At 40.5% G+C, this 24,679-nt stretch overlaps 1 protein-coding gene and 1 long non-coding RNA gene across 7 annotated transcripts; both read left to right on the top strand.

The window, feature by feature from the left end:
• The first annotated feature begins 2,313 nt into the window (after positions 1-2,313).
• LOC120785634 lies at positions 2,314-6,812 on the top strand. Its single transcript, XR_005706632.1, has 3 exons — positions 2,314-2,435; positions 2,837-2,900; positions 6,599-6,812. It is a non-coding gene; the product is annotated as an uncharacterized LOC120785634 (long non-coding RNA).
• Positions 6,813-10,209: 3,397 nt separating this feature from the next.
• pmt (phosphoethanolamine methyltransferase) lies at positions 10,210-24,311 on the top strand. 6 transcript variants are annotated; one of them, XM_040120635.1, is made up of 13 exons: positions 16,558-16,911; positions 17,239-17,485; positions 18,282-18,453; positions 18,964-19,119; positions 20,112-20,248; positions 20,553-20,704; positions 20,910-21,098; positions 22,114-22,203; positions 22,323-22,412; positions 22,518-22,640; positions 22,877-23,008; positions 23,575-23,691; positions 23,858-24,311. In XM_040120635.1, the coding sequence occupies exons 2-13, from the start codon at positions 17,452-17,454 to the stop codon at positions 23,966-23,968; spliced, it is 1,503 nt and encodes a 500-aa protein (XP_039976569.1). In that variant the 5' UTR covers positions 16,558-16,911; positions 17,239-17,451; the 3' UTR covers positions 23,969-24,311. The 6 variants fall into 6 exon arrangements, with proteins under 6 accessions (XP_039976573.1, XP_039976572.1, XP_039976569.1 ...); XM_040120639.1 differs by lacking the exons at positions 16,558-16,911; positions 17,239-17,485 and adding an exon at positions 10,210-10,445; XM_040120638.1 differs by lacking the exons at positions 16,558-16,911; positions 17,239-17,485 and adding an exon at positions 15,887-16,422.
• The last annotated feature ends 368 nt before the right edge of the window (positions 24,312-24,679 follow it).

Here is a 24,679-nt window from a genome sequence, read left to right as displayed (position 1 = left end):
TATTGACCTTAGTGCCGAAGGAGTTTGTTCCAAGTGGAGACTTTTTTTTAAACCTTTTTTTATTACTTCCTTTTCTCTCTTCCTCATTTACTAGCTTTTATTTCTGTCTCTCTCCTGCACTCTTAGTTTTATGTCTCTCCCTCTCTCTCTGCTCGCATACAGCATTTTTCTGATTCACACAAAACACTCATCTCTGCAAACCTTGGGGGGCCTTCGATGGGATTAGATGCTTGGACTGTCAGGGTTAGAAGGATGCTGGATGTTAGGAATGTTCGAGGTAGAGGGGTGGCGGGCAACAAACCACCTCAAGGGTACTGATCCCTGAGCTGATGGAGAAATAAAAATAATTACCTGGGGTTTCTGATTTATGCTGTAACGCAGGCTCAGAGCTATGCCTTTTCTACGCTTCGCCATCTGATTCACTGCGCCGTTATTCCCAGCCTGAGTCTGCAGGTGTCAGTTTAAGCATGAGGAAAAGCTCTACCTTGTGTTGTATAGAGGAGACGTAGGAGAGGCAGCTGCCTTCCAGGCCCTGGAACAGCTTTTAAATGTCAGACCTCCATGCCCTGGCTTTGCTTTTTAATCCAAAATGAATCATAAAAAGGTTACACAGAAATATCACCGAGCTCAGAACTGCTGAACCAGTGTGTTGGCCAAAACAAGATTACTTTGCTTTATTAGTTTGCAATGGAGCACATAGATTTTTTTCAGCATCTCTGTTATTACGCAGAACTGTAATTCCCCTTTTGTTTGAGATGCATGGAAATTCAGTTTGACCCAAAACTGCCTCCTTAGTCTGAGCTCAGTGAGGCATGGCAGTCCAGTGGCTCGGCCATGAAAAGAATTTTGGTTTGTGATATCAAGATGTTTGGGGTATCTGTTATCCTGCTTACACTGCTAAGATTAAGAGTAACCGCAGTCCCGGATAAAATTTTAGTCCAGTGATCCCTTAATGCACTGTTACAATACAAGACCTACCACACTGCTGTCTAAATTATGGCAGTAGCTATTAAATTCTGTGAGTGTGTGTGTCAGTGAGAAAGAGAGAGTGTGAGTATTTAATTTTTCAATCCACTATTTGCTGTTTGTAATGACTGTAAAGTTTTGGATCGATGAGAATGCTGAAGTCAGCACCACTGAGTGAGTCTGCAGCAGCTCAATTTGTTGGGACAGAAGTTTTTCACCAGCTACCGTATATATTGTCATAAAACCCAGTACTTCATAAGCCCAATGGAAGAAAATGTGATTTAAAAATTACATTCTAATAAATCATGAAAGATTTCATACACTCTAAGTCTAAAAATTGATTTTCACATATAAGAAGAGATTGCTTGTGGTCCGCTGCTGGTTCAAAGGTGGGAAATCAATCAAATCCCTCACCACTACATTTCTGAGTACTAAAACTTCTTGAGTTTGTGCTTGTACTTAGTCAAATTAATATATTACTTTCACACCGGTAAATTCAGTTTCCAGATATGAGTGAAATTCATCATTCCTGACATGAATGATATCACATACTTCATACTACTGTGGGTTCATCCCTCAAAAGGCTTTAACTGGTACAACAGTAACTAGTCCTATTATTAGTATTAATAGCTACATTAAAACAAACCTGTACCTTTTTACCATCCTTATGCAGACAGATTTGTCTTGATGTGAGTAATTTTCCAGGCAAATACTCCTAATTATAGCATTTTGGGGCTGGGCCAAAGTGGAAACACAGCAAGACTGTAGTAGCAGTAGAGATACACTCATCAGCCACAACATTAAAACCAGTTACCGGTTGTAGTAACTGGTTTTTATGTTGTGGCTGATCAGGGTTTAATTAGTTCAGTACAGTCCATAGTTTTGCGAAGCTGTTTTCAGATTCTAACTTTTTCTATATTTAGAGACTTCTTGAGTTCATAAGAAAGTCTTTAGTAAACTCTCATCACTCATCCTCTCCACCATCATTTTTTCCCATTAAGACTGTCGTTGACTCTGATTGTTCGCAAGGACATCTGAAATCGAAAACAGTTAGAACAGCGTCTCTTATTACTTATTACATTTCCACACCTTGACAGCACCTCACCAGACCTGATGAGAAACACACACACACACACACACAAACACAAATAAGCACCTCAAGGTCTCCTTCATGTTTGAGCAACCACAGATATTATGTGCTGATGACACCTAAACAGATTGTGTAATTACTTTTGCCCTGGTGGCCGTGGCCTGTTACCGAGATTTTCAAGCCCTAAAGCAGGTTATTACCAGTTTTGGAATTTCAATGTTTGTGCATGTTTGGATGCAGCTGGCATTTATGATGTGGTGCAATTTTTTTTATTTTTTTTTTTGAAGTTCACATTCAGCTTCCAGGACAACAAAAACAACATGTCCAGGAGAAAGGAGAGGCCTGCCAGGGTTAAGGATTGCATGTAACACTGGAGACGGTATGATAAAAGTCTGACAAGAAGACCTCCGGTTGGTCAGAGTGTAGCCTGAGCACACACTGTGACCCCTACTGTGCTCAGTCTCATATGTTTTATTGAAAGCCGGCAGGCAAAGGTCATTCTTGTTTTCTCCGGGGACTTTTGCTCCCTAAAGCTTTGAGTTCATGCTAAGCATCATAATTTGTTAAAGAATGTAAACTGCAGAGCACTGACAAAGTGGTAAGTCCAGCCTATAAATGGACCACCAGGGAGGTGTTAGACACTATGGGGGCTGGTGGTCTAAATTCATCCTGACATGCTTTAATAACACGTTCTTTTCCAATTTGCTGATTTGCTTAATTATTGCACCTCCAGGCACTTCAGGACAAAAATACCATATTTTGTTCTCATCTGTTCAACAGAACAAGAGAGAAAAGAAAACTGCAAGATGACAAGATGAAGCGTTGCAGAAACAAGTTGAAACTTGTAGGTCGGGCTCTTTTTAATTACACTTGAACTGCAGTTACAGAGCGGATTGAGAGTCCCTCCTCTGGGACAGACTCGTTTTCTGTTATTGACTGGACTATCAGGACTTCAGATGAGCTGAGTTAGAGCAGTGACCCCATGAGAGTTGAACAACAACTGTGGGAAAACTATATCCTCAGAATCACTCTGTGTTTATTATGTGCTGATTTATATGTACGCTTCATAATTGATCAGTCTGTGTTTCGACCATACTTGATCATATTTCCAGCTTGCACCTTTTAATGTGCATCTAGATACCGGCCCTCAAAGTGATGATAGTAACTCGCTTGTACAAAACGAATTTGGCTCCAAGACAATCAAGGGTGAAATCCTCGCTCAAATTGGGGGGGTGGCCAAGGCTATCCACAGGTATTTTGAGCCTTAGTCTTACTTTTGGCCTTAGTATTTGGAAATTATTTCAAGTTTTTCTAAAGCTTCTTATCGTGTTCTAGTTATGTGGTTATCACTTTTGTTGAATACCACTTTTAACTGTCACTGTAACCTCACCCTTTGATCCCATCTCAAACAAAAATCCCAATACCTCATTCGTGGCTCTGATTGTGTGGCTTGTGGCAGTTAACGACCCGCCTCTGCCGCTCACAGCTGGGAAAACCCCAGTGTTAACAGTGACAGGTGGACGACCAGCTTCGTGACCCCGGTTCTCCAGGATCACAAGTGGTAGTTTTAGTAGAAGCTATTAAACCAAAGAGAGACAGAGACGCCAGGACAACAGCTAGCAATGTTGGAGATGGCTGCTAGCCAAGTTCTAGAAAATCCTTTTTTTTCTCTCTCTCTCTCGCCCCGGACAAACTATGAAATAATGAACTTCAATACAACATTCAACTTGCCACAATATTGTTATGCGAGTGTTGTTTGAGTAACACAATGTCTTGGTGCTCACCCCGAACCCGCATCTTGCCAGTCCGCCTACCGCTTTCGCGTCTTCTTCTTTTGTTTCTTTTTATTTTCGTGGTCCGCCACTGCGCCTAGTGCAACGACTGCTGCCTCCACCTGGCCGACTACACTAATTGAACACAGAAACTACGCGCACTCGGTCGATAATCTGAAGTATGTTTTCATCAGCACAAGTTTAATTTCGGCGTGAGACTCCCAAGTCGAAGCAAACACGAACTTTGTTTCAAAGGTGGAGATAAAAGAAATAGGTAACTGATCCCTAAAGGCTAAGCGGGTGCTATTAGCAGCAAGGCGGCGCCTGAGGAGGGGAACGAGAAACAGAGAGAGACCACAGCCTCGGACTGTTACTACACGGTCTGGAATTTTTTTTTTAAAAATCGATTTATCATAGGCAATAAGTAACAGCTGCCATTTTGTCGATAGATGTAATAAATCAGCAGTCACCTTCCTCTCCAGACAGTCTGCATGCGGTGGCCACACCAAGGAGCACACTGCCACCTACTGTACTCGAGTGTGTATGTGCAGACGCTGTTAAATGTCGGGGACTGAAAGCTGTACTTAACATAAAATACAGAAGAATTGTCGAACTAAGTTTAGTAAAAGTATCAAAAGTTACTTTGACACCACGTAAGTGGCAAATTTAATATTTCAGCTAGTCCCCGTGATGCTCAGGGTCAAACTACATGGTCATACTGTTGTGGGCCACACTAATGCATCATATTGAAATGAGATTATAATCAACAGACTGTGGTAACAACAGCAGTCATGGAGTAAAAAGTGCAATAATTCTATCTGAAATGTAGTTTATTATAAAGCTGCGGAAGCTGGAAATACCCGAGTACATATACATCAAAATTGTACCTTTTGCACAATTATGCAGTGTTTTTCTGTTAAAGCTGGTACCATACTATAAAAATCTGAAAATAAAACTAGCTTCTGAAAAGTTTACAGTTTGAATCACTAGAGTTCTCACAAATCAGCCTCCAAATGCACGAATAGGTTAGTGGATAGCGTTGAAAGATGAAGTTGTTTAAACTCAGTTCCCTGAGGAAGACTTGTAGTTTATGTTCCTTGCAGAGCAATAATGCCACATTTTACCATGTGTGAAAACGTATAACTTATTATGAGGCACTTAATATTTGAGGGAAGTGTATGTTTTTATGTTTTTATTATTTATGAAAAACTTTTTTTCTCCATGTGCATCAGGAAGAAACAGGTGCTTCCTACTACTTCCTCAGTTACTCCCCACTGTTTCATGTAGCCTTGTTTTTTTTTCACCTTTAATTATCAAAGCAAGGGTTTTTGCTGACACTGGACATGCTCAGTTACAGCACATAAATTATTTCCCCTTTATTTATTTATTATTTCCCTCCTGCACATTTATGCGGTTTTGGCATGTTAATACCTAAAAGTTAGCAGGCACCACTTTAATATTCTGATGTTCACTGTGAAACTCAATAAGAGTATTTTGTGGTAACCTTTTTTTCAAGGAGACCTTCAGGTTGTTATTTAGGGATAAATAAGCAGTACCCATACTCGCTGTTCCCCTCCACTGTTCCTCGTCACTCTCCCCGACAATCTTTCCAGTCACAGCCCAGCACTGTCCCTCAGAGAAGGATTAGTCAGGTGAGGATTTGCCACAACAGGTGGACTTATTCCATGCATCAAATCATGCTCACAAAACATGCCGGCCTCCTGAGGGCTGTTACACAGTCCTGCTAGTCTATTCAGCTGAGAAATACACACCTCCTGTCACTGTAATTGCTTCCAGAACATCACACTCTGACGAGACCTCTGAGGTGCCCTCACTGCAGTCACATTTCACATGTCACCAGCACAAAGAAGAAGCAAGGCAAAAGTTGTTGTTTTTTTTAAAGTCTATCTCACTACAATACTCACAGAACCATATGTACATTGAAAGACTTAAATGAGTGATCATACTGGTGTTGAAGTGATCCCTTCCAAGCGAGACTTTAATGCTAGAGATGGGTGGACAAAATCACACTCTTTGTTCTGATAAAAAGTGTATTATTGAGTTCAGCTGAAGCTAATATGAGGCTTCAGCAGTCTGAGACAGCCAGTTAAGTGGGAATTTTAAAAAGTGACGGGCTTTTTTGTGCAAAGTTCACTGTCAGTCTTTAATGTGAGTATCTGAAAAATCTGAACCCATACTTTCAGTCTTAAATACTGAAAGGAGGGGTCTAAAATACTAACCCAGGACTTGTTTTGCTTATATCTTAACTTCATTTGGCAAATTTTCTGGCAATAATTGACACAGTTAAGATTACGTATTATCTTCTTTTTTTTTTACAAATGTAAGTAACCCTACTGATCATCACTCCAGCTGTAGCCGCTTTCAACAACAGCAGCGACATGTAACATGGAAACCCCGTTATCCTAACATAAAACACAAGGTTCAAAGTTTAGTCCAAAGACACAAGGGCTCCTCTAATAAATTTGCCCTGAGCCATGAGTCTTTGCCATGTTCTGCCTGTTGTTTGCTGGTGTCCATTTCTGAAGGCACTGTCTGCTTTGTATTGCTGTCTATGATTTACATAGAGAAAAAGCCCAACGTTGGCCTAAAATTAGCCTTAAAAATTGGTTCCTTCATTTTCACTTTCAAGAACTTGGACAGTATCTTGAAGTGAACTGTCATGATTTGTTGCTTTCTACCGAGAGGGCAATGCCCTGGAAGCATAAGAGGAAAATGACACCTTCTTTATGTCTCCATTTGTCCTTGACAGATGAGAGAAAACGGGAGGTTTAAAAAAAGGATGGATGGAGCAGAGCATTCATGCTGAGATCAGTCGATATCACAGGGAACCTAGCCCCGAGTTGGATTTGTGATGGAGAGGACGGAGGGATGGATGGATGAGATGATGGATGAAGACAGACCGGCACGCACAAGCACACACTGTATATGTGGATGGAGCACAGCAATCATGATACAGAGTAAATCGCTATTTTTAAGAACAGTGCTGTGTCTGTGGTATTCTATAATTCAGAAATGCAGCCCCAGTAGTAAAATCAATAAATAAATACATTTTACATACAACATGATCGCTCTCTCTGCTGATGTTTCATTCCATCGTCCACTTTCTCTCGAGGGAACAAGGAAACCTGAAAGAACTGAGATGTGGTTTGAGAAATTTCTGATGAATCTTTCATGTGCAAAGATGTTTTTTCCCTCCAGTGACAACTCATCTGCACTCAAGTTCAAGTGAAGTGCAATTACTTTATTTTCTCCCTGGGACCAAGAACGTCTAATATATCTTTGTTTATTTCCCGTATCACATTGTCACAAACACATTTTTTTTCTCTACCTATTGTGAAACAGTAGCAGCACTTAAGCAGTAAAAGATTCTCCCTGTCTTCTTCACTTAGGGAGATCCTGTTTGTGAAATGGACAAAGATACACTTCTGTCCCAGGGGATTTTGCTAATTTTGGAGCACGGCACACAAAACAAAACAAACCATCTCCACATGAAAGGCCTCATGAATATTTATAAGTGATGATCACAGTGGACTATTATTATCATTACACCTCTCTTCATGCAGGAAATGTAAAGAAAACACACATGCGGAGCTCCAAATGAAAGACATCTTAAATCTAATCCTTTGTGTGTAATTTCTTTTTTTTTTTTTAGGTAAATAAGCATGAAAATTATTCTTTTGTTACTTGATATACATAAGATGTTAATATGTCGGCTGTTTTGCAGCATATTTCATCATCGCTTTTGCCACTTTTGAAAAATGCCCTGAATACAGAGAATTGTAATTTGATGTTCGTTACAAAATACTTTAAATACTAGTAGAAGTTAAAGCGGCAGTCTCAAAGAATTCAGTCGTGGTTGACTTGGTGACACCGTTAGTTACTGGTGGTAACAGCAAATGTGGTATAATAAATACACAGACACAGAATTCTGGGGGCAGCAAAACAAACTGTTGTTGTTTTAATAAAGAAGTCAGACAATAATTGGCTTTTTTCCATCATTCTGTGAGCAACCGCGGTAATGCAATTATCCAATCGGCCAATCATGTGGCAGCAGTGCAGTGCATAAAATGATGCAGATACAGGTCAGGAGCATCACTTAATGTTTACATCAAACATCAGAATGGGGAAAAATGTGATCTCAGTGACTTTGACCATGGCATGATTGTTGATGCCAGACGGGCTGGACTGAGTATTTCTGAAACGAGGATTTTCACGCACCACAGTCTCTAGAGTTTACTCAGAATGGTGTGAAAAAGATCCGAGGTCAGAGGGGAATGGCCAGACTGCTTGAAGCTGACAGAAAGCCTATAGTAGCTCAGATAACCTCTCTTTACAACTGTGGTGAGCAGAAAAGCATCTCAGAATGCACAATATGTCAGAACTTGAAGGGGACGGGGTACAACAGCAGAGTACAACATCAGGTTCCACTCTTGTCAGCCCAGAACAGAAATCTGAGGCTGGATTGGGCACACACTCACGAAAACTGGACAGCTGAAGACTGGAAAAACGTAGCTGGTCTGATGAATCTGGATTTCTTCTGACGCACGCCAATGGCGGGGTGAGAATTTGATGTCAGTAGCATGAATCGATGGACCCAACCTACCTTGTGTCAACAGTTCAGGCTGGTGCTGGTGGTGTAATCGTGTGGGGAATGATTTTCTTGGCACACTTTGGCCCCTTTAATACCAATCAATCATCGTTTTATTGCCACAGCCTATCTGAGTATTGTTGCTCAATCAACTGCACGAAAAGTGTACTTCCACTTCAGTGAACACTAGGTTGAGTATACAGAGACTGCTACCTGTGAGTATCACTGTATGTAGGCTCTGGTAAATCTTTTTTCTGCTAAGCTGAACATTATGATTTAATGCGTGTCCTGCGATGCTGCTTGCCAAACTTTCAAAACCAGTCTTGCCTGGCAGTTCCTTTATTCACTCATTCACTCTGCTGCAAAAGCTATACAGTACATGAATTTCCCATACCCCCTGACAACATACAACCACTGCCTGTGTGTAGCTGCTGCGCCTGAATTCGATAAGAATTGCAGTGGGTCTTTACTGACATCCAATGGATGAGAGTGAAAGTGTTCTTTACTTTGACATTTTCAAGTGGAGAGTTTCAACTCAATCTTGTCTTGCAGTTAATATGTTTTACTGCTGGAAGCACAGTCACCTTAAAGGGATATTTTTGAATAAGTAACGATGGACTCCAAAAGCCACGGAAAAAGTGTTCTTCTCTGATCTGATCAGTCATATTTTGCCAATCTATGGCTAAATACTCTGCTTCCACCCAGAACTAACACAGTCAATACTTTATTTCCATCCCCAAAAACTTGTGACCAACAGGATCTGTCGGAACTGACTGAATCCAAGATGACCAGACCTCCAGTTCTTCATGAATAAGCAAATTTTGCAGAAAGTTAGGTTCAAGGTTTCATACTCCAAAGATAGATTTTGAGTTCATTAGCACTTAAAGTTTAAGACTGACACAAATTGGTGTTGGACATATAGTATATTGCCCCCCCGAATGCACACATTTTAATAGGAACTGCCATTATTGTAAGATTGCATAGACAGTAAGTACAGGTAAATCACATGTAAATATTCAGTATAAAGGATATCTTGACATTTTAAAGATGTGCCACTACATCATTAAATTGTATCTTTACTATAATGTACCAAAAAAATAAAGTGTACGTCAGTGAGAAAGGTTACATTGATAATTTTCAGTTCCACTGTCCTCTGTAAATATATTTTTTTACAAATTCAATATATGAAAAGACATTTTATTAGTTTACTTTTTGCTGAAAGTCTTAAGTCGTTGACTTTAAAAAACAAAAAAAGCAGAACATTATAACTGAATATGTGACATTTTTCAAAATTATTTTCTAAATCCTCAATTCATATTTTGAAAGACTATTTGTCATTTCAAACTCATGACATCTGGGTCTTTTCTGTATGAACTGCCTCCCAAATTTCCAATCTGCTCTCTCTTTGTGTACAAGGTATGTGTGAAAGTGGATACAATAAAAATACACATAACAAAGCAAAGTCAGGAATAAACTGAGCTTCTCTTTTCTTTAAACCAGTCTTCTACAGACTTTGCTTTAATCAAAGTCCTCCTTCTAAACTAGGAAGAGTGTTTATTATACACCAGTTTCATGTTATAAACCAGAATTCATAAAAAGCCAACACTGGCTTTCGCAAGCCACTTTTTAACCTCCAGTTTGAGATCAGGATGTACTGGAAGTGTGCCTACTGGCCTAGCCCGAGGCCAAGCCTGGACAGCCACACACACAAACAGCAGTGAAAATCAGATATCAAACAATCACTCTGAATGTTGCTCTCACTTTCAGAGCATGTGGCTTTCCCACATAAAGGGGTAGACAAGTTTAGAGACAGTTCAGCTTCTGAAGATGAATCGTTTTACCAATTTGTGGGCTGTTCGTTACATCAACAAAGCTATGTAATGTATACCACCTACCTGCTCAGATGGCTATCAGGCTATTCAAACTGCATGAGAGACAGAAATCCTTCAGATCTTTGCCATTATTGCAGATATTTGCAGATTATTGCAGTTTCCAAAGTTGCTTCTGTGTAAGTACACGGTTTGTGTGATTTTAAAATATATAATACATTGTCAAAACAATGACACCACTAGTTCCATTTAGTAGCTGATTTGGAGCTTTTTACTGTATCACAAAATCTTCCTCAGCAGAGGGAGTTGCTGTCATGCAACAGTAGATGTTTGAATTTCCATTTCTCTAGGCACTTTGAAAACTTTTCTTGTCCATAATGACTAAAAGCTTCAGAACTTTGTGGTGAGACTGTTTTGCTTTTTACGAGGTCAAGATTTAATTCTCAGTCTAAATATATTATACTTTGTCTTAATTCTTCTTGTTTCTTTTGTAATGATCACCGCCTAAATCACACATCTCCACACTTGGCTCTGATTCACATCTGTACAGGGGCACTCACCAGACACAAAGTTAAATGGACAGCGAGTGTAAATACACATCACCAATTCAGAGACGAGCTAAAGTTAACATGAACACTATTCAGAATCCATTGGGAATTCAATCATTGCACACAAGCACAAATCGGTCACCACTTCAGTTTCACTTACATGATGAGCAAGCTTTAACATTCATGACTTGGTGACACCTTCCTTTGGTCAATATGTTCTTCCTTTATCCATATTCACATGATCATACCATAAACGTGTACTTTTAACTGATGTTGATATTATATGACCGTGTCTAGGGACTTTTATTAATCACTATCAGTGCCTAAAAGTCTCAAAAAAAACCTGCCCTCTCATCTAGTTCAGTCTGGTTTCATTGAACTTTGGATGTGGTTACATTGGAACTGTGCAAAAAGTCAAACACAAACAATAAATCACACATACACACAAACAACCTTTCACAGGCGCACTTATGCACAAAATGACACAAAGATTAGCCCTCTGCTTTAACACCGAAAGCCTTTTCTCTCTCTCTGTCTAATCAATAGATAAGTCTATGTTTATGTATCAAATATATCATTATTATGATATTATATTATTATGATATTTCTCATCTTGAGGCAATATTTATTGAAATATTACATTTAAAATCCCTATCTGGCTCATCTGTGCTGAAAAAAAAAAGCATTTCTGTTATTCATTCAATTACCATTTTGTAAATACAAACGATATTTATTGATCTTTGTGTATTTTTTAATTCTAGATTTTGACCAAAGTGTTATTTCCTTTTTGGATGTGTTGGCAGTAGAGCACAAAAATTAATAATTCATATTGGAATGAAACTAACAGTAGTAGTTTGATAAGGACAATGACGTACTGAGAAGTCAAAAAGTTTTGCTGTCAAATATGATCTTTTTTAGATAAACGTAATCTGGCTGAATTTATCTACAATTTGACTCTAGTATTTTGCATCCATACCAGCCTACTTTCATTTTCTAGTTTTTGGCTGGAATGCAAAAGATGGGGCCAACCCTATAAATGGGAATGTCGATGACTGACTGATGAAGTTTCACCATTGGTCGGCCAGCCGAGTGTTGGAGTTTCCCCATTGGCTGTTGCTCTGTCAAAATGACTTGTTTCTTGTCAGGTGGGCTGTAAACGCCCCGCTGACTGTAGTCAGTGTTGCCAACTTAGAGCCTTTGTCACTACATTTACTGACTTTTCAGACTCCTTTAGTTACTTTTCTTCACAAAAGAACCTAGCGACGGATCTAGCTACTGTTTGGACAAAGCTTAGCTACCAGAAAGTAGCTACTAGAAAGTAGCGAAGGCGTCAATTTTCCCTCCGTAGGCACACCTCTCAATGTGTCTCATTCAACTGACCGCACAGCAGCTGACACAGACATAAATGATCTTGAAACTATCTCTCTAAGTGCTCATTTCACAAGTAAATAAAGCAGAAATCACAGCACAGCCATTGTCTTTAACTTATGTTTAAGTTGATTTTGTCAAACAACATTGCTGTTATGAAATCAGGAGCAGTGCAGAGCAGAAGCTTGCAAATGGCTTGGAAGTTACCGCTGGCTAACATGTAGTCTTAATGGGCCACGTCTCAGTCACTATTTCATACTTGTTCCATTGTCTGCAGCTTTATTGGGAATTCGACCTAGTCTTTTTATTTGTAGTTTTCTCATTTGTCCTCATCATTTGTTTGAAGGAGACGATTAAAGGATTTGCTAATGTTGCAGGCTGCATTTATACAAAGGTGTATATCCTTGAGGCCTAATAAACCTGTCGTTTGCATGATTTTTTGGAAAACTTTGAAACCTATATTGTTTGCATCCATGTTTACTAGCTAGCAGGCTTATTCTTCCTTGCCTTGTTAGCATATTGCTACATTACTTGGTACATTACCGCCATCAAATGTCAATCAGTGGAATAGTGGGAGACCGTCAACAGTACGCTGCATGTACAGCCAGGTGCATGTATACGTGCAAAGGTGTCCTTGTGCATGTGCAAAAGATACTAGAAATTGAGTGGTCAAAAACTTCACAGGGTACATTTAGACTATCATAGGACACTGTCACACCAATACTTTGGAAAAATTGAAAAATACATTCTGGCATCCTATCTATACTCTCACACAATTGAACCGCACCAAAGTTTGCTTGGAAGCCAACCAAGACCTGCCTTTCCAGGCAGTCTCAGTACGGTTGTTTGGATAGTTTGTATGTGTTCTCAGAAAAAAATCTGGCGAAATACTATCATATTTCACAACCATACTCAGCTTAACCAGGTCAAGGTAGAGGCCAACAGAAGTGAGAACTCAATGACACTGAAACTCACAAAGGAAATTTGAGTAAGGGCAGTGACACTACAAGTATAAAATATTTACAGCCAGTTACCCAACAACAGTGTGGTGAAAAACATCTGCTACAGGAAACCCACACTGCAGAGAACTGGCTGATTAATCTGAATGTTTCATTGTTGATATGATAAACCCAGGAACTCACCACAGCCACTTCAGTTCACCCAGAATACACAACCTTCAACACCCACACCACTGCCAACCAACATCTTGACAGAAAGTAAGCAGAAGGTTAGGCGGTGTTCTCCTTGTGCACCAATGATTCCCCTCCAAGGAGCCTCATCCTAGGTAGGCGAAAGGTGGAACAGTTCACCCCCAGGTGCAGTAACAATAACCTGAAGCTGAATACACTTAAAACTGTGTAGATGATGGTGGACTTCATTAGGCAATATAGTATCCTGGGATCTAAAGAGGAACTACAAAAAAGACAGCAGAGGATGTGCCTCTAAGCTTTTACTAACAACAAAAAAATCAATTATGCCATGGACACTCAGATTTCATGCTTCTAATTGGTTGGCGAGTGTCCATTAATATCTTGTGATGCAAGTGTTTGTTTGTTAGTTGCTCTAAATTAATGAACCAGCTCTACAGAGTGTGTGCGAGAGAATGTGAGTGACTGTTGCATTGTAATGCATCAAGCAGCTTTTCTAAGGTACGGGACCTATATTTCTGTATCTCTAATTACCAAAAAAAATGTTATATTACTGAAGACACGTGTTAAACCCTCTAAGTTGTACGTTCCACAATCCCATTGGATGGTTCCTTGCATCCACATCATCCATTACTTTTATGAAACGTACAGCTAAGAGGGGATTATTCCTGACTTAATGCAGCTTTAACCTTTACTGTACCAATCTTGTGTCAGCCATACAACAGTGTCTCCCTCCTGGCATCAGGTGGTACAGGCATTTAAAATCATAGGACAACCACAGATATTAAGTCTCTTCACAACAATCACAGTCTGGTTTGGATCGACCAGGGAAAATGTCAATAAAACACTATGAAGGACAGTCAACCTGCTGAAAAGATCATTGGTGTGGCCTTGTCAACTCTCCAGGAACTCCTGAGTCAGTACACAGTCAGGCCGGTAAAATCACCACAGACCAGATCATAACTTATCTGGCACTGTATATAGACTTTGCCTTGTGTGTGTGCAGCCCACTTGGTAAATAAACTTGATTCTCATTCTGATTCCAGCTGATCAAAAGGTTTCCATCTGGGGCTACTTACTGTCCGTGCTTCTTATGGTACATCTGTGGAAAATTAACTTCTCGGTACTCCTCCTAAGTTTGCTGCTGTATGCTCAAGAATCCCCCTAGCAAACCTGTTTTAGTACCACTCTTTTGAGTCACACCAGTGAGGATTTATAAGAGGTAAATAAATCTATGATTAATGGTTAATTAATCGTTTGGCTGGTGTTTTCCCTCCCTCGGCTGGCCACGTGTGTGTTTTTTTATTTTTAGCTGCAGGGCATCTTGACCACAATCCGTTTAATAACTAGTTATTGTGAAAGCTGCAGATGTAATAGATTTTTGAAAAAATAAATGGATCAATAAAATAAGACAACAACTGTATAACTGATGGTTTACTAACTTTGATTAATGACTTATTAACATTTTTTAACTGTAGCCTTAAGGCTTAAGACCTTGAGGCTTATTCAAGGCATTCATTGACTATTACAGACTCAGCAGCAAGCTAAATTTTTCACAACTTGGCATTACTAATATCACTATTATCTCTAATATCTTATAACTAATCTATAAAGAATTATGTATTGTTATTTTGTATTAACAATTAAAAAAGCCCTTAGTTAAAACTTATGAAGCCTTAAAAGGTGCCTTATGAGAAAGTGTTATATTTTAACCCCCCTCTTTACCATTCATTATGTGGGAAGAGGAAACCCTGACCAGGGCCAGTTAGGCTTGTGCCCCTCCACCACACAGTTTTCCAATTAAGTTCTACCTAATAAATAACTAACTAAAGTCCACTGGGTCATTTATTGATTTATTGCATATAGTCAAAAAGCATGCAATAAACTGAGCTGGTCCTGGGAGCAAGTGAATCAGAATTTGAAAGCATTCGTATTTCTACCTTTCCACCTGTCCAGCCCTTGGTGGATTTTACAACCTGACCCCTCCTTTGATCCAGTGTTTTTCTTTTTTAGGCACTTTGCTTGGTCTCGTAAATAATAGTGTAATATCTTCTCCAACTCTTGATATAAAAAATAGTAGGTGCATGAGTTCAAAAACAATGGTGTAACATCCATATCATTTGATTTAATAAAGAAAAATGATTAAAGGCTCGTCTGCCATTCGATTTATCATATTTAAGTAATCCTAACACAAAATTAATGCCTACGAATGAGTGACCACGCTTTTTCGGTGATTTACTGTGCCCACAGGTCAGGCTGACCTGAGTCTCAACAAACACACCCCGCACCTCAGATAAGAGCCGTGTCCATCCTCAACTCACTATTTGACTAAAGATAAACGCTTATATTGAATAATACTTGAACAGGTAAATACTTCCCACATAATTAAGACTTTATCAACAATGAATAAATGGCCCATAACACAGTATAGTGTGGCTGTAAACAGATGTACTCTCTCCCCTACTCGTTTATCACCGGGTTCACCACAGGTGCCACCTCTGCACGCACGGCCAAGAGACAGCCCGGTGTATGCCCCCAGTCTCTGAGAAGCCTACGGACTGATGGGTGCTCCCTGCTTCACTGTTACCGTTAAAAAGTTGTCAACTGGCACCCGCAGCTTTTTCAAGTCGAGCTCTAGCTGCACCTGTAGCCTCCCGTAGCTCCCCTCAACCAGTCTGTTCGGCTGCGGGTCAAAACACGAGAATCGTTTCATCATCGATGGATAGCATCGATTTCCTGGACATGGGGAATTTTTTGTCACCTAGCCCACGATCAGCATAGTCGTTTTCCTGAAAACTGCACGGCAAGCGTGGCCTCTTGTATAAGGCTGATCAAAATTTAATAAAAAAATAAATAAATAAAATAAAAAGTCAACAACATGAACGGTGCTATAGTGAAACAGGGGCCGGCCGCTCAGCAGTCATCGCTCTCCACCTTAACAGCACTGAGGCAATGATGCAATCGGCACATGGCACGGGACTTTTCGTACGTGTCAGCACAACCGAGGGGGGGATGAGCCCGGAGCCGGCGAGGGAGACCGGGGAACACGCCACCTCACGATTCCACATAACCCATCCATCGCGCCAAAAGATGTGAGTGTGCTTCGCCGACACGCTGACTTAGCCGTGGCTGTGACTCTCTGGGGTGTTTTTTTTATGGAGGTCTATCACTGTGTGTGTGTGTGTGTGTGTGTGTGTGTGCGTGTGTGTGCGTGCGTTCGTGCGTGCGCGCGCGCGCGCTGTCAGGGAAATCCCGGCCATAAACGCCGGTCTGCTGGTCTACAGACACTCGTCCACGTATGATTGATTATTCATGTACCTACCTACCTCCCCTCCCATGCACCCGGACCGGAGCGCATCCTAACGGCCGGTTTCCTACCTTGGCGACCACCTCTTCCGCGCGCAACCCGCTCGTGCTGCCATTTAAAGAGCACGCGCACAACTTGGAACCTGCACTCGGCCTGGCAGAGGTTACTTATAGTAACCCACTTACCATCTAGGCCACTGTTGACCTGATTGAATGGGCATAGTAGAATAATTGTACACTGGGTTCAAATCAGCCAGAGGTCGCCATGGAAAAAGGTATGAGCAGAGTAACAGTGGATTTTTTTTTTTTTTTTTTTTACAAGTGAGAAAGTCTGATTGTGTGACTTTCTTGAAACGTGGGTTTAAGCCAGCTGATGCAACTGATGACACCAAAGTTTGGAGCTGCCACGTGTTGTTTTGTGCTAATTGTTCACTCAGCTGGTGGAAGTAATCCTACTGTGCACTCTGTGCTGGAATGTGTCAGTGATTTGACAGAACCTGTCTGCGTGAATGTTAACCTGCGCTTCTCCCAGTACTTAGTGGGGAACCAGGTGGTGCTCTGTCAAGACATTTACCTTACAGCAGTTATCAATCTTTTTACAGGAAGTTTAGAGTTTGGTTTCCCATTTGGCTGCACTGCTGACAGCTTAGCAAAGCCTGTGGATGTAAAGCAGCAGAAGATCAGGGAAGTTTAAGAAGCTTTTTTTTTTTTTTATTAACCAGGAGTGAATTGCATTATGTCTTGAAGCCTGTTGCATTATCTGGTGGGACGCATTACAGACCAGCTGCTTCCTTGGCTTTCTGCAAAGTTGATGTATGACGTCAAAAGAAAGGTTTGGAGTATTTGTCAGTAAGTCAGTAAGGGTTTCAGGGATTTTTTTTTCCATTTACCATATTTACAGTTACCAGGCTATGCATTAATCCCCGTTTTCACAATACAAGTAAAACCTGTTGTGTCCTGGAGGGAGAAAATATCGCATTCCCTGTTGCCAAAAGCGTGCAAAACATCCTACGCTGTCATAGAGAACAAGTGGAACAGCTAAATTCTGGGGAAAGGTTTGACCACTGGTTAATCTGTTTAAGGGACATGGTCTATGTTTTATCTTGAATTTTATCTTTGAAAAATTTTAGTTCAAAAGTTATTCGTTATCATACACCTCTGTACAATGTCACTTTTAAATTGAATGAAAGTAACATTAGTTGTCTGCGTCAAAATACTTGTTTTTGTTTTCTGAGCTGCTCGATAGATGATTCACAGGCAGGAGTCCTTGAACTTTGCCACACATTCCCGAGGAAATATGAGTAGAAATAACTACTTGTATTTCCTCTTGTGTGCACGCATTTAAGATACCATTATAAAAAATTCACTAAAACTAAACTTGTTAATCTCTGCATGAGGAACTTCATTTGATTACAGTCTGATTTTAGAGTTTAGCTGGGAATGCATTTTTGCTTCAGCGGTGTCGGTCTAAACAATTCAAAGCCTACAGCACTTTTATTTACATCTATCTAATTATTTACAGGTCATTATCATTGTCTCACTGCATAGTCGCGTTCCATTTCTGTTTGACCAGGCAGTGAGAAAGTTCCTCCACTTGGTCGTAATCTTTTTGTTCTTGTCACCTGAGCACCTGTGTGCTTCACAGTTCGTAGCAATATGACAGCGTTTTGGAAAGAGCACTCCCTGGACGCCACAGTGGAAGAGATGATGCTGGACTCTCGTGCCAGGGAGCTGACTAAGCAGGAGCTGCCCGAGATCCTCTCCATGCTGCCCTGCCTGAGTGGACGCAGAGTGCTGGAGCTGGGAGCTGGCATCGGGTGAGCATACAGCTGCATTAGTGCGCGCGTGGCGGTGGATGTGTGTGGGCAGGGTTTTCAAGGTCTCCAGAATAAGCCCCAGATTTCCATGCAAGCAATGAAAGGTTCTCTAGAAAGGCTTTGTAAACAAGAGCCAGTGATGCTCTCCTCAAAGAGATACATCCAGCACAGTTTTTTTTTTTTTATAGTGGCAGCTGCCAGTTATGAATCTAAAGGAGAGTGAGAGGCAGCATCTAGCAGTTTCACACGCACGTCGTGGTATGCTCGGAGATAAAAATCTAAGACTGCAGGAAAGCTTGCCACTACAAGTCTATATCTGGGAATTTGGGAAAACTGACTTAATTTCTATCCAAGAAGCCGAGATAGTTTCTCCGTTAAGAGTCGGTTCTTTGATAGAGTTGCCACTCCCTCGAAGAGTGGCAATTTTCAAATTCAGGTTTTTTTGACTGAAGAGCACCTTATGAATATACAGTAGCTACGTGCATATAATGCCGACATGTGTCTCTACAGACGTTACACCAGCCAGCTGCTGACCAAGGCGGCCCATGTGACGGCTGTGGACTTCATGGAAAGCTTTGTGGAGAGGAACAGACAGTTGAATGGTCACCATAACAACGCAACCTTCATCCAAGCTGACGTCACAAAGCTGGATGTCCCTCAAAACAGGTGTGTGTTAATAGGTCTGCAGCCTCATTTTTGGCCACAATAGCGGTGTGGCTGTAGGAGTGGCAATGTCGGCCAGATATTCTGTCAGTTCTCTGTTTGATTCGTTCACCACTTTGTTTCAGCCTGAAATATCTCAAGAACTATTTGATGGATTGCCATGAACTTCTCCCCTTGACTTTTCCTATAGCACCACCATGAGGTTGACATTAGTGCTTTTTAGTGAATTTTCTCACCAAATGTTGGACGGATTTCCATGAAATTTGGTTCACACATTTACAGCCCCCTCAGGATGATTTGTATTCGCTTTGGTGATCCCTTGACTTAAAAATTTCTATTTGTCTGGTGATGTTGACATTTATCTAAGTACAGCCTCACTGCGCTGCTAGCGTGGCTGTAGACTTTGTCAAGTTGTCGAACTAACGGAGAAAAGAAGTCATTCGTGTCAATGGAGGGTGAATAAGGGACAGAAACAGACTAGCATCCCCATGTAGCCATTGGATCTGCTAGCCATTGGGTAATGGATGCATCAGATTTTTCCAAACTCTGGATCGAAATCACACTATTGGCTTTATTTAGACAAAAGAAAATAATTTGTACTTTAGTTTAATAATGGCTTAAACTTGTCATGTTAATGATGATTTTAATTTAACGGCAATTTTTCAACCCATTCCTCTCAAAATGTATCATTATTGGGGCTTTGCTGCTCTTGATCACATAAATACTTGAAATTCTCCACTTTTGGACAATTTCACCATATCTGTCTGATGACACTTGGATACAACAAGGACTAGGCTTTCCACCATTTTGTTTTGGCAGTTATGACCAAGTCTGCCAGGTTGTGCAAGTGCCGTCAGTCTCGTTGACCAATTTTTTTCACAGTTAGAGATGCACGAGCAGAATAATACACTGAAAGTAACACTAAATGAAAAACGGATATATTAAAATAAAACAAATGTGGTTAATGTTCCTGGTGCATTCAATCTTCTCCTCAGCATTGACTTCATCTTCTCCAACTGGCTGCTGATGTACCTCAGTGACAAGGAGATGCCGTCCTTCATAGAGAAAATGCTCAGCTGGCTGCGGCCCGGTGGTTTTCTTTTCTTCAGAGAGTCCTGCAACCATCGGTCAGGTACCAAGCTAATATTAAAATTTCCACATCTCTCTTACATCATATTCAGTATTTAAACATTTACGGTAACTGAAAGAAACTGAAAGTGAAAGAGTCATATAAAATTCAGGGCTAGATTGGAAACAGCCGTGACGAATTTAAGTTTTGCAGTCAAGATTCAGTTTCTGCATTCCATATATACCATCATTTGCTGTTTGTTTCGCAGATGATTATAACTGTTAAGCAAAAGAAGCCAGTTTATCTTTTTCTCAACAAATACAATAAGGAGAAGATTTCGTTTCAACTCTTTTAACTTTCCACCAAGGTGACAGCAAGAGGGACTTCAACCCCACCTGCTACCGCACTGAGGCACAATACAGCAACCTGGTATCTTCAATACAATCGGAGGGGCCTGAGGGGGGCCAAAAGTTTGGTTTTGACACTGTTCTGAAAAAGAAAGTTCAGACCTACGTTGAGGTAGAGTCATTAAAGTCTTACCAAATGTTAAATAAGACTTAAATTATAAAATAGATGGACATAGCAGCGTGTGATGTCGGCGTGAACATGTGCAGTTAACCCATCTCAATCCCCATTTGTATCCCCCCTCACTCCTTTCGCCCCACTACTCCCCGCCGCCCATCTCCATCCTCTCCATCACCTCCTCGTCCTCCTCCTATTCCAGATGAAAAACAATCCCAACCAAATCTGTTGGCTCCTGGAGAAGGTCCCCCGCTCCTCAAACACTCAGAATGGATTCAGCACCTTCCAGCAGTTCCTGGACAACCAGCAGTACACCAGGCGCGGTATTCTGCGCTACGAGAAGATGTTCGGGGCTGGTTACGTGAGCACAGGCGGGCCCAGCACAACTAAGGTAGGAATAAAGTCTGGACAATACCAAAGAAATTGGCAGGAAGGAATCAATAGCCGCTTAAGATACAACAATACTGAAGAAAGGGATGCGATTTACAAAATCTCAGCAAGCAAATTACTTATGTGGCTGAAGTTAATAACGTTAGCAACAACATGAAATAAATTTACTCAGTTCTGATCAGGTCCACCACTTTGGTCCTGCCAGAAATATCTCAACATTTTGTACAGACTATCATAGTCTATCATAGACTCTAGCACCACCTTGGTTGACATTTGTCAAGATGATTTTGAGTCAAAATTCCAATATGTCCAAAACTGTGTTTATGATCAAATACCCTCAGCCTCAGCTGTACTTTGTGTCTACTGCTAATTAACGAATGTTAGCATGTTATTATGTTAAACTAAGCCAGTGAACATGGTATAAACATGTTAGTATGTTGATGTTACCATTTAGCTAAAAGCACTGCTGTTCCTAGGTAGAGCCTCACAGAGTTGAAAGAGTGGCTATAGATTCTTAGTCTTGTTATCAAACAAATGCTGCAAAGGACCTTCAACAGCAACAGAACTGGCCTTTATCACAGCAGCTTTATCAGCGGATACTCCTCTCTCCTCAGGCTTAATCTGTTGTCTTACAAAGTTTCCATTATCTTTGTTTCTTTCTGCAATGCACATCTCTCCAAGCCAAATTAATACATTTGTTTCAAACAGACTTCAGATCTTGGAGTGTGTTATTCAGCATTTTTATAGAAAAATTTCCATGACTAATGGCTAAGAAATGTAGGAGATGATTACTTTTTTTAAAATTCCTGCCTTCCAGAAATTTATTGTAATGTAATGTGAGTCATGAATGAAATGATAAAAATACTTAAATTAACACTATAGCGTCAAACCTGCACCCTTCAATATCTTCATCCTGATCATCATCCTTGGAGAAACTGGACACTTCAAGACATTTCTATATGGTTCATCTTTCAGGGCTTTGATTAAACTGAAACTTTTACATCTTGTGCTAACAGGAGTTTGTGGACCTGCTGAACCTGAAGCCCGGACAGACGGTTCTGGATGTTGGCTGTGGCATCGGTGGAGGAGACTTCTACATGGCAAAGGTAGAGCCAAGGAATCTGGCATGGTTATGGTGATAGTAATAATGAGGATAGAGGGATGTTATAATGTTTAGAATGATTGCAAGGACTACAATAATGGCGATGATAATGTGATGTTTTAGACCTTTGGAGTGGAAGTGCTTGGCCTGGACCTGTCAGACAACATGGTGGACATCGCCATGGAGAGGGCGATCACTGAGAAGCTGCCATCAGTGCGTCTCAATGTTCCCTTATCCTGTTGGTTACCACGACAGAGAATGGTTTGATTAAACGGTATGTTGAAAAAAAAATCAGTGATGACATGTGCTCTCCATCAGGTCCAGTTTGAGGTGGCTGATGCCACTAAAAGGACATTCCCAGAAGGTTTCTTCGATGTGATCTACAGCAGAGACACAATCCTGCACATAGATGACAAACTGGACCTCTTCAAACGCTTCCATGTGAGCATTTTCTCATACTTTAGACAGAAGCATTAAGTCCAAATTTTTCATTTCAATGATATCCAATCCTTTTTTTTGTTTGGAAAGGAAATCTGGCAAATCTCACAAAACACAAACAAAATATGAATGAAAGCAACATTTTCATGTCATATACATATTTTATTTTTATTCCCTTTTTGTCACTTTATCCAGTCTAACTTTACTTACTTATCGTTCATTTGTTTCTTTGTATCCAGTCATGGTTAAAGCCAGGTGGCCAGTTGCTTATCAGTGACTACTGCTGTGGGGAGAAGCCCTGGACCCCAGCGTTCGAGGCCTATGTCAAACAGAGAGGTTATGTCCTTTACACCCCTTCACAGTATGGCAAGGTAAACATACCATACAGCCTAATTATGTTATAATTTGTGAAAGGACTACACTGACCCATGAGGCGTTCAGGCTTTACAAATATGTGACTAGAGGAGTGGCACGCAAGTTATTACTGTAAGTCTCACTCTAGTACACTGTTATGTCTGTTCTCAAACTTTTTACCATCCAATACATAAACTAACTGAGGAAATTTTGCAAAAGTGAAGACATTTTGGTAGCTTTAATGGATTACTTGAATGTTTTTCATGCAATGATGGACTCTAAAACACTGCAACAGCCTTTAAAAAATGGTCAACAGTAGAGCACTATGGTGTCCCATTAGAAAACATTTCATTTTATGAGGCATCACTATGCATACCAGACAGACACGTCTACTTCATGGTGGCCAAAGGTGAAGAATTTGTGAAACAATCAGATACTCACATTGAGTAACTCCTAAAAAGTCAAAGTCTTCGTCCTCGTGTGACTGCGCGCTCTGTAGATGTGTTGCTGATGTGTTACTACTGTCCACCAGCTGGTGTTGCTATACCCCCCGTACCAACCCCTCCTGTCTCTCCTCCTGTAGTTCATTCAGGGAGCTGGTTTCTGCAATGTTCGGGCAGAAGACCGAACAGCCCAGTTCATCCAGGTGATTGAAACGGAGCTGCAGAGAGCAGAGACCATCAAGCAGGAATTCGTTGAGGTTAGCACGCACACTCATATGCATGGAAGTCCTGCCAACATCACAGAGTTATACTTGCACACATATCACACCACCATTCATTAACTCAACGAAGCCAACGGAAACCTAAATTCCTTCCTAAATTCTTTGGATGACTGCTCACCGTATCTTCCCGTGTCCCCTGCAGGAATTCTCTGAAGAGGACTACTTTGCAATAGTGAATGGATGGAGAGAAAAACTGGAACGTTCCAACAGTGGAGACCAACGATGGGGACTCTTTCATGCGACAAGGGATTGAGTGATTCTACTAAGAATGGAGAAGATAATAAAAGAAAAAAGGAAAGCTTCTTTTCCTTATTTTCTGTGCTTTTGTCTTTGATTAGTTCCTTGTTTAAAAAGAAAAACCCATTGAGGATTAAAAGTAATAAGACAAGATGCAGTGTGTTAAACCTGAAAGTTACAGCAGCACTTAATACTGACATGTTGCTGACAGGTTGTAGCAAACATTCCTGTCATTTTCATATATTAAAAATTATATGTGCAACAGTATCTACTGTATAATCTTATTTTGATCAAATTAAATTTATTGTTCATCTAAACATGAAAATAACAGTACTGTCAATTTTGTTTATATGAAGAGACATAAGATAATAAAAAGATTTTAATATTGAACAAAACAGTATTGTTTTATTGCCCAGACCCACAGTGTGTAAGAAATTCCAGGATCTGCAAATTTACTTTAGTGAAAGTTGACTGTCTCAAATCAAAAAAAAAAAAAAATGATGTAAGAAATTTGACTGGTTTTGTTCTTTTGCATTTACGTTCCTGGAACTATATCATCTAGTCTGCAAGTAGAGTCGAAAGTTCATCGACTGGTCAACCTTGTACTTAAAATAACGCAAGTGCAGCTTGGCCCGATGACGCATCTGAACACTCCCAACCCGCAAACACACACACACACACACACACACACACAAACACACCTACCGGCATGCATGCGTATACCTAA

This window comes from Xiphias gladius, chromosome 23 (assembly GCF_016859285.1).
Source record: "Xiphias gladius isolate SHS-SW01 ecotype Sanya breed wild chromosome 23, ASM1685928v1, whole genome shotgun sequence".
Classification (NCBI taxonomy): Eukaryota; Metazoa; Chordata; class Actinopteri; order Istiophoriformes; family Xiphiidae; genus Xiphias; species Xiphias gladius.
This window is presented reverse-complemented; position numbering and strand designations above follow the sequence as displayed.